This window comes from Rattus norvegicus, chromosome 19, assembly GCF_036323735.1.
Source record: "Rattus norvegicus strain BN/NHsdMcwi chromosome 19, GRCr8, whole genome shotgun sequence".
In the NCBI taxonomy this organism is placed as follows: Eukaryota; Metazoa; Chordata; class Mammalia; order Rodentia; family Muridae; genus Rattus; species Rattus norvegicus.
In genome coordinates, this window is record NC_086037.1 from 39,992,740 (window position 1) to 40,002,432 (window position 9,693).

At 51.6% G+C, this 9,693-nt stretch overlaps 2 protein-coding genes across 2 annotated transcripts; one reads left to right on the top strand and one right to left on the bottom strand.

The window, feature by feature from the left end:
• The first annotated feature begins 1,772 nt into the window (after positions 1 to 1,772).
• On the top strand, positions 1,773 to 2,275 carry Gng14 (G protein subunit gamma 14). Its single transcript, NM_001401004.1, has 2 exons — positions 1,773 to 1,987; positions 2,076 to 2,275. Exons 1-2 carry the CDS (start codon positions 1,895 to 1,897, stop codon positions 2,199 to 2,201), a joined length of 219 nt encoding a protein of 72 aa, NP_001387933.1. The 5' UTR covers positions 1,773 to 1,894; the 3' UTR covers positions 2,202 to 2,275.
• Positions 2,276 to 2,668: 393 nt separating this feature from the next.
• Positions 2,669 to 9,573, bottom strand: Fbxw9 (F-box and WD repeat domain containing 9). The gene is made up of 10 exons (NM_001081634.1): positions 9,092 to 9,573; positions 7,374 to 7,513; positions 7,167 to 7,295; positions 5,297 to 5,409; positions 5,123 to 5,214; positions 3,818 to 3,966; positions 3,623 to 3,736; positions 3,431 to 3,520; positions 3,283 to 3,348; positions 2,669 to 3,204 (listed from the first exon to the last, which is right to left on the bottom strand). Exons 1-10 carry the CDS (start codon positions 9,498 to 9,500, stop codon positions 3,130 to 3,132), a joined length of 1,377 nt encoding a protein of 458 aa, NP_001075103.1. The 5' UTR covers positions 9,501 to 9,573; the 3' UTR covers positions 2,669 to 3,129.
• Between the last annotated feature and the right edge of the window lie 120 nt (positions 9,574 to 9,693).

The window sequence follows — 9,693 nt, forward strand, 5'->3', positions numbered from 1 at the left end:
AAGTGAGAGTCTGATGACACCTACTGCTGTAGGGAACAGGTTCCGTGAAGGTAGCCACACTGCACTGAGTCAGAGAATGATGGCCGATATGCTCAGATAAACCTCAGTCACCATGATTTACAAGCAGAGGAAAGAGCAGCTGGGGACCCAGCAAGAAGTTGACCTCCAGGCCAGTAAGACCATGGCTCAGTGGGTAAAGCCCTTGCTCAGGAGGCCTGGACACCTGAGTTCAATCTCGAAGACTGGCCTGGTAGAACAGTTTCCAGAAAGATGACCTCTGACCCAATTCACATGCAACTCCCCTCCCCTCAACGCACATAAATTTTTTTCAGACAGTGTCACTATGTAACTGACTGGCCTCAACCCACCGAGAAAGATCAACCTGCCTCTGTCTCCTGAGCGCTGGGATAATGAATGCAGTTTTAAAATACAAATTTAAAAGAGGTTGCTGAAGCACTAGTCTTTAGAGAAATCAACACCAGCACCTTGACCTCATATTTCCAGCCAACAATTCCTGGGGTTTCTACAATTCAGTCTGTGGCTTTTTCTTGTAGCAGCTCAGCCAGGCTAATACACTGTTGGATGAACAGATGAACACAACAGTGTCAGGACAATCCTCGGGGGACAGCAGGAAGGATGATAAGCAGGCTGGGTGTGATGGGAGTACCCAGGCTGACTACTCGACGGGAAGAGTCAAGAGTGCCATGTGAGCCTAGGAGTCAAGGACCAGCCTAAATGATGCAGCCCCTGTCTGAGGAACGGTGGTGCTGATCATATAAATAGCAGGAAATTTCAAGAGGAAGTCTGGCAGCAGCCCCCTGTGGACTGTGCACAGGATGGATTTACTGCAAGAGGCTTCAAAACAGGAGACATTTCCTTGGCAGGGTCCTTCTGTGACCCAGGCTGCTCTCTAAATCCTGGCTCCCGGTAAACAATCTTTGCAGTTCAGCTTGGAATCTACATAATGCCAACCACTCCACCTCCCACCCCAGACTGTTGTTTTTGGCGATGTTGTGCCTTGCTTTTGTAGCCTAAGCCATCCTCGACAGTGACAGGACCACAGGTGGACACTACCATATCCAAAACAGCCAGGAAAGAAGCAGGGCATAGAAACACTGGCGACAGACACATAGGGTACTGCACAGGTTCAGACCAGTGGTACAGGGTTGGAGAGAAAGGCAGGAGGCATGGACAGTGAGAGCAGGAACGGCCTAAGAAGCCCACTTAAAGGTTGCCGTGATGGTACATGAAGCAGATATGACAGTGCCTGAGAGACGAAGGGCTTTGAGATGGATGCCCGAGCTGGGATGCAGGTGTGGGAGTGAACGTGGTAAGATGTAGGACACACAGGAGTGTCTCGAGCATGATGGCAAGGTCAGCGTGGGCTATGAGGCCATCTCAAGACTCCATTACAATTGTAAAATGGAGTGGAGGAATTATTAAAGAGACTTTGGAGTTCAGGGAAGAGCTGAGCCAGGGTACAGATAGCCTTAGGGGGTGGAAGAAGCAGGGAGGAAGGTCTGCTGGGGACAGTCCACAGATATCCAGCAAGTCAGAGTCCCACATCCCTCAGGCATGCAGCCAAGTCCCCCAGGGGAGCCAAGAAACATGTGACACCAAAGCAGCCACTGGACCTCCTAGGGAACAGACCCCTTCTGTCACAGCAGCTGCCATTGTTGTTGTTACTGGTGACATTTCCCTGGGTCCTGGCTTCAAAGTCCCTGCAGGGACTGGGAAGGGGGGTGAAGAAGCCAGGTCAGTGTTGGGGAGAGAGCCAGAGTAGGGTAGATAAGGCTGGAGCAGGCAGCCGAGTGTTCAGAGTCTTCAGGGACCTAGAAGGAGCTGCAGAAGCTTGGAGTCTCGGGCTTGCACGGCCCTGCTCACCTTCTCCCAGATGGCCAGCAAGGTGGCCATCGGCAGTGACATCGGACAGGCCCGCCGGGCAGTGGAGCAACTGCGGATGGAAGCAGGCATCACCCGCATAAAGGTAAGGATCGGGACAAGCCTGAGCGTGGGCAGAGCTGTGCAGGGAGCAGGGGGATACCCAAATGTGGCTGAATCGATGGGGTTTGCAGGTATCCAAGGCAGCCACAGATCTGCTGCAGTTCTGCACGGAGCAGGCCAAGAGTGACCCCTTCCTTGTGGGCATCCCAGCTGCCACCAACCCTTTCAAGGAAAAGAAACCCTGTGCTATCCTCTGAACCCACGATAATGCTACTGCCCCTAAGGCCTCGGATAACACAGGAAAGTCCTCAATAAAAATGACAGCTCCTGTGTTGCGATTCGTGTGTGCTGAATGGAAAGGTTAGGGGCACCACAGGTCTCTGGGACTAGTGCCCACCTGTCATTTCTCCTCCTATGCCCATTTCCAGTCACAGCTGCACATATCTGTGCACCTAGGGCCCTGCATGAAGAGACCTGCACTATGGCCGCCTGCCACATACCTACAGGGTGGTTGGAACATATATCTGCTCTCTCCATAAAAACTTATACTAGTGATTTGAGTCAGAGTTTACATGCCACACAGCCCACCAATACCTCACTAAGTACATCTGACCCAGGTGTCCATGGTGCTTGAGTGCATGCATACACAGGACAGCAGGCACCTCAGCCCCTCCTACCCACTCAGACCCAAACAGGCAAACACCGGTCACAGGAAGCTCAGACTCCAGTTTCCAACAATTGCACAGTAGATTTATTTCTCTTCATTCCTGTGAGAGAGACATCCAAATCCTAACAAAACAGGTCATTCAGGCATGGTGCCATACCTGTAACCCCAACACTTGGAAGATTCAGGCAGGAGGATCAGGCATTCAAGGCCTGCCTCAAACACAGTGAATATGAGGCCAGCCTGGGTTACATGAGACCCTGTCTCAACAACACAAAATAAAACAAAACAAAACAAAACCCAAGAGTGGAAGGTAGGGAACAGCCCCCTTGGTCGCTAAAACTAGAAATGTCAACCCACAGGCACAGGTGTGGGCCCAGCCCTAGGGCTTCCTGGGTCCCAAGTCTGTGGAGCTGGGCAGAAGCAGCACCAATAGCAGGAAGTTCCTCCGGAGCAGAGGCCTGGGGCAGCCTCAGCAGGCAGTGTAGACCAACATCCACCACAGCCATGTCCAGCCAGCTTCAGGCCAACAGCCTCCAGACCTCCAATGACAGGCCACCAGAGGCAGCCACCACTATGTTGCCCTCAGCACAGATCTGTGGAACAGTGACAGTGGAATTAGGGCCTGCCTGGGATCTTGGTAGGCCAGCAGGCTATACGAGGCAGGACCTTACCCCATTTAACACGTTGTGGTGCCTTCGGGTACAGATGGTCTTAGGTGGATCTGTGGGCACATGAACCTAACAGGGACAAGTGGCAGAAGTCAGGGTATGTGCCCTGGCCAATTGGGGGTAAGGGGGTCTGCTGGGCCAGTGTTCTCACCCGAATAGTCTTGTCAGTAGATGTTGTGTACAGAGTCCCCAGGGAGTGTTTGATCCCTGTGATCTGAGACTGGTGACCCACATCAAAGGTCTAGGAGAGAAAGGATGGGTGACACTAAGGTGGAGTTCCCTGTGGTTAACCCTCCACACCCCAGGAGTCAACGGGGAGACAGAAACAGGGGTCCTAGCAGACCCGAACAAGCTGGAAGCAGCCATCTTGGTTGGCGAAGACGTGCAGCAGGCCCTGGTTGTCACCTGCCCAGAGCTGGGGCTCCTGGTAAGACATGCAGAGCAGATAGGAGTCCAGCTGTAAGAAGGACAAGACATAAAGCAGGTCAGGAATTGGACGCTGCACTCCTCCTCGGAGCCACAGGGAAGGGTCACCCACCTGGAGCCGCTGCAGGACGCTATTGGCTCGACGATCAAATACCACAAGACTGTGGTCCTCACTACCTGAGATGATATGTCTGTCATCCGCCAGCACTGCTAGCACAGCACTTGAGTGCAGCCTCCGGCTCTTCACCAGGGTCAGGCCAGCTGGAAATGTGGTGATGGACCAGGGAAGATGGAAGGCATCAGTGCTCTCCAGAGACTCTGGGCCCACCCGAGGATCTGGGCCACCATCTCCCCCAGGAAAACCTTCCACCCACTCAGCCTCTCACCTGGCAGCTGACCACTCCCCTCATACCCCACCTGAATCTAGGTCCTACAGGCTTTTGTCCTTTCCTGCCCACTGACTCCATGCCACCCCCACACCCCCCCAACCTCACCAGCTTCTCCCAAAACAGAGTCAAGTACATTCTGCCCAAGCCTAAGTCCAGTTCAGGGCCCCTTAGTTTTATGGAGTTAAATGACTCATTTAAAGCTGGGTTGGGGATACAGCTCAGCAGGTAAGCAACAGCCTAGCAAGCACAAGGCCTTGGCCTCCATCCTGGGATGGGGGAAGGGGAAAGGATTAATCATCAGCCAGACCTCATGGTGCAGGCCTGTGATTCCATCTACTAGGAGTCCGGCAGCTGAGACAGGAGGATTAATACGTGGAGGCCAGTCTAATATATAGAGTAAGTTTGAGGCTACCCTGAGCAACACAGTGAGAGCCCTGTCTCAAAATGAAAACAGTCAAAAGGGAATACAGTTCAGGGACAGAGCCCTTGTCCAGTGTGAGGGAGGCATGAGGTTCAATCCCCAGAACAAGAAAGTCGCCCAAACACAGGAAAGACGTACAGTGCAAACAGGCTTATGTTACCTACCAATGGTTTTTCTCTTCTCAAATGACTCAAGGTTGTTTTGTTTTTGAGTCTTTGCTATTTCTCTTTACTTTATGTGTCTGGGTGTTTTCCCTATACATATCTGTGCAGGGTGTGCATGCAGTGCCAATGGAGGCCAGAAGGTAATGGACCCTCTTAAACTGAAGTTACAGATAGTTGTGAGCTACCATATGGGTGCTTCCCAAGCCAACCCAGGTTCTCTGGAAGAGTAGCCAGTGCTCTTAACTGCTGAGCCATCTCTTTAGCCCCTGCGCCCTACCCCCATGTTCTTTTCTGTTGTGTTTGTTTCCTTTCTTTTGTTTTTTTTTTTTTTGTGACGGATCTCACTGTGTAGTTGGCCTAGAATTTACTATGTAGACCATGCTGATCTTGAACTCAGAGATCTGCTTCTCTTTCCCTTCTAAGTCCTGGGATTAAAGGCTCACCTCTGGGATCATAGATGGTCACCTTCTTGTCATAGGTACCAGTCACCAGGATATCAGGTTGGTAGGAAAGGCACAGCACTGCCGCCTTGCCCCTGGGGACACAGCACACAAGGCTGGGGTGATGGCTGGGCTGGGCTCTACCCACCCAGGCCCCCTGCCCGGGCCCCCTCACACTTGATCTCTCCAAACTGCTGCCCATCGGCCGCCATGTCCCACAGCTTCACGGTGCTGTCCCAAGAGCCGGAGCACACACGGTGGTCCTGTGCTGCTAGCGACCATACCCAGCCCTGTGGGAGCAGGTACAACAGTCACGTAGGACTCTTCAACAGCTTATGGCTCTCACCTTCCCAAAGCCCAAGAGAAGAAGCCTGGATCTTCCTGCTTTTCCAGAGAAGGATCCACTAGATGAACAGATTTACTCAAAGCCAAACAGCCTTTCCTCCCCCGTGGCCACTTCCCCAGGCACTGCCGCAGCACACATAACTCCCACACTATGTAATCCTCTCTGCCCACAATAACAAACACAAGGCCAGAAGAGGAGGAAACAACTACAGCATCAGAGCAGAGACAGCATCAGCCTCAAAGAGCAAGAACCAAACCACGCTACCAAGGACGTCCAGGGTGCAGCTCAGTGACAGGGCTCACAACTAATACCACTCTGCGGGGTTAGGGGTCGAGTCTGCAAGCCTGTCACAGCTTGGGTACAAGAACACACATCTCCAATAGTTTCTAGAGGGGCCTCTCTTAGTGCCCCCAGCCCCTCTCTTTTTGCTAGGCTAGAACCCAAAGCCTCAACAGATTCTAGTTATGTCCGCTATCGCTGAGCCGTCCTCACTAGCTTGGTTTTGTTCTTTTTGCTCTTTAAAATAGTCTGACGCTGTAGTCCAGGTTGGTCCTCATGTAGCTCACACTAGCTCCAACCTCAGAGCAATCCTCGACCGTTAGCCTCCTGAGAGTGCTGGTATTGTAGGCATACGTCATCAAGGTTTAGTCAAGGTCTTCAAAGGTTCACACTAATGGAAGTTGGAAGCCTCAAACAACTGGATTAAGAAAGTAGCCGGGGCTGGGGATTTAGCTCAGTGGTAGAGCACTTACCTAGGAAGCGCAAGGCCCTGGGTTCGGTCCCCAGCTCCGAAAAAAAGAACCAAAAAAAAAAAAAAAAAAAAAAAAGTAGCCTCCACACTGGAGAGATGGCTCAACAGTTAAGAGCACTGGTTGAGCTTTCAGAGGACCCAGGCTTGATTCCCCGCACTTACATGGTGGCTCACAACCACCTGTAACTCTAGTTCCAAGGGATCTGATTCACCGTCCTGGCCTCCGTGGCACCAGATATACATGTTGTGCAGGTCACAAACATACACACAGCTAAAACACTCCACACATAAAATTTTAACTTAAAAAAAAATGTGCAGCTTTCCCTCTAAAACCTAACTAATCACATGCCTTCCATTTTTACAAAAAATAAAGGGGGGGGGCACACACACACAAAGACCAACAGTTCCCACCTTATCAGTTACTGTGTGTAGCAAGTTGACATCTGGGCAACACATTCCCTGCCAAGCCCTTTGAGGAGGCACTGTGATGTATGCTCTTTGATAAATGATACAATTTGGGCCCAGAGACTGAGCTCCCCCACTCAGTAGACATTTGAACTCAGTGCTCGGTCTGTTGGTCATCGGCACAGATCACCTTGATGAGGGATAGAGCTACCCTTCATCAGCCGTTTCTCATGGAAGCCTTTACACTGTCACACTGAGGGGCTAGCTGATCCCCGGTGACAGCTTTAGAACAACTGCTACCTATTTGCACGTGGCCTCTTGAGGTAAGCCTGACAACCTATTGAGCAACTATTGTGTGCCAACAACCTAAATTATGGCATAGGCATATTAATACTTAGTCCATCTTCATCTAACTACCCACTGGAGGGAGAGTCAAGTCTATGCAAGCTGACCAAACCTGATCAAAATCTGATCCAATCTGATCAAAACCCAATCCCTGCTGCAGCACCCTCCCAGCCTGTTTTATGCCCCCCAAGATTTCTCACCTTGTGTGTGCTATTGCCCTGGGTGCCCAAGGCCTTCACCAGAACTCGGCTGGGCTCCTTCCCTAGATGTCGCAAGTCCCACAGGTTGACATTTCGATCCCGGGAGCCTGACAAACACAGTGTCCCACCCTGGAAGGAGAGCCTGGAGTTATCGTTGAGGTTTCTCACCTCTTGCCCTTCTTGACCTCCCACCTCAGCTCCCCTCACCTGGAGTAGCAACACTGCATCAATGGAAGCAAAGTGGCCATCAGCCAGGCAGAAGTATTCGGTCCGCTGTCCGTCCTCTGCCCAGCGGGCCAGGTGCTGCTCCAGCTCAATGCAGGCGGCCGGCCAGTCAAAGTTCTCCTCTAGGGAGCACCATGAGCAGAATATTCAGTGGGCATCACCCGATAAGAGTCCAGCCCTGGCTGCCAGGGAGCCCAACCTTCACCAGACCTAGATAGAATGCTGCCTGGATCCCATCCCCTACCCCGAACAGGCACAGACTCTGGCTTTGCCTCAGGCTACCTGACCACCCATTTCCCATGCAGAACCAGGAATATTTACCCCAACTCTAAGAAACCTAGAATAACATTTTTCCAGGCTTCATTCTCAAATCCTAGCCCAGGTGACAACAAACTCACTCTCAATTCTCTCCAGGGGCCTCAAGACTAACCAACTCTTCTGGCCTTAACCACCTGACCCAGATCCAGGGACACAATGGTTAAAACCAGGAAGCCACATCAAGACACAGAAGCCGGGGTTGGGGATTTAGCTCAGTGGTAGAGCACTTGCCTAGCAAGCACAAGGCCCTGGGTTCGGTCCCCAGCTCCGGAAAAAAAAAAAAAAAAAAGGCACAGAAGCCAAGGGGTGGGAAGTATGGCTTGGCAGTAGAGAACTTACCCAAGAAGTACAGGGCCCTGGCTTCTAACCCTAGTAGCTCTCACTCCCTTCTAAGTCAGAATCTAAACCCCAGGTCAGCCATTCAATGGTTTGGATGAGGTCCGAGCATCTGTTTTATCAAAGCTGTTTGTAAATCTATGGGTTAGAGGTCAACTCCCTAATCCAGAAGTCTGCAGAATCAAACTCTTCCAGATTAGAGGAATCAAAAGCCTAAGAACATAGTTATACCAGAGTCCACGACATGTCAAAGTCGTGCTGAGGATGGAACACGTTGTAAAGCATTTACCTAGCATACCCAAAGCCCTAAGTTCCGTCCATAAAACCCTTAAAAACAACAACAAAAACTCAAAATCATCCATTTCAAGTTGTCTTTTCCTCCAGAAACCAATGAACTCAAGGCCAGAAGGAATAACACACCAGCTCTGCAAAGATGACAAGGCTAGCCCAATACTTGTAAGGCTAAGGAAGGAGGATCAGGAGTACAAGGCTAGCCTGAGCTACATGAGAACCTGTCCCAAAATAAAATAAAATAGAAAAGGTGACAAGCTAGACCCAGTACTGAAAGATTGCAGGTATTGTAGGTCCCAGTTCCTAAACCCCGAGGTTAGTTCAAGTTCTAGAAATTCAGAAACTCTTCTTCACTGATCCAGGACCAACACTCCAGGGGTCAAGGGCTTTGTTATGCTAGTTGCTGCTTGTGCCTCAAACTGTTTCTAAAGCCTGGAAATTCTTTGGATTTATTCTGACTCCAAGACAATCCAAGAAGTCCGAGAGTTATTCCCATCAGGGCTAGGACCTTAGTATTAACAAAGCGCAAGCCCGGGAAATCTTTGAATTTTACGTTGAGAAATCCCAGGTCCAGAGCACTTCCTGAGGAAACCAAGTAAATGCCTTGTGGTCGATAAGAGTTAGGCAGCACCCCAAAATTCCTGTCTCCAGGCAGAGTTGGGACAACCTTGAAGTCCACCCACAGGCCACGTAGCTCTTTCTCCCACCCTAAGCCTGACCTGGGCAGGAGATCCTGTTCCCAGGGATATGCGTACCTTCTACCACTGGGTAGGGTGAGCGTACGCGGCGCTGAGCGCGTAGCCTCCAGGTGACTCGATCACGCACGAGGTTGTGCAGCGCTTGGCACACGCACGGCAGGACATGAAGCACGACCCGCGCATCCAGGTAGGCACAGATCTCCAGCAGCAGCTCCGGGGGAAGGCTGAGGAGGCCCGGCAGGCTCACTGCCGGTACTTTGGAGGCATCCTTTCGCTCTGGCATGCCCAGGGACGCGGAGAACATGGACTGCAGTGACGAGCGCCGCGGGGTCATGCCAGGTTTGGGCGGGGTGAGCACGCGTGCTACATAGGCCTCAGCTTGAGCATCAGGGTCGGGCTCTGGCTCGGGGTCCGACTCGTCCTCACAAGAGCGAGGATTCCCACACTGCCCTGAGGGAAGCTCCATGGCGCCGGGGTAGGCGCGGCTGTCTCAGGTTTGGCCAGGGCCGCGTCTTGTTTCCTAGGCAGCGCGAGATCACTTCCGGCGCAGGTTAGATGACGTCAGAAACCACCCGCCAGATTACTCGCTTGGAAATTAGATGTCCAATACCGTGCTGGACCTCTTTAGTTGTGCAATGTTTTCTTTGTCTTTTTTTTTT

What these genes read in the sequence shown, in the direction of transcription:
- Gng14 (NM_001401004.1), top strand. Translation starts at nt 1,895, where the DNA reads ATGGCCAGCAAGGTGGCCATCGGCAGTGACATCGGACAGGCCCGCCGG. An exon ending in CAGGCATCACCCGCATAAAG is followed by an intron (nt 1,988 to 2,075) that starts GTAAGGATCGGG and finishes TGGGGTTTGCAG; the next exon opens with GTATCCAAGGCAGCCACAGA.
- Fbxw9 (NM_001081634.1), bottom strand. Translation starts at nt 9,500, where the DNA reads ATGGAGCTTCCCTCAGGGCAGTGTGGGAATCCTCGCTCTTGTGAGGAC. An exon ending in CAGCAGTTTGGAGAGATCAA is followed by an intron (nt 5,215 to 5,296) that starts GTGTGAGGGGGC and finishes CTGTGTCCCCAG; the next exon opens with GGGCAAGGCGGCAGTGCTGT. An exon ending in GACCATCTATGATCCCAGAG is followed by an intron (nt 3,967 to 5,122) that starts GTGAGCCTTTAA and finishes CCACATTTCCAG; the next exon opens with CTGGCCTGACCCTGGTGAAG.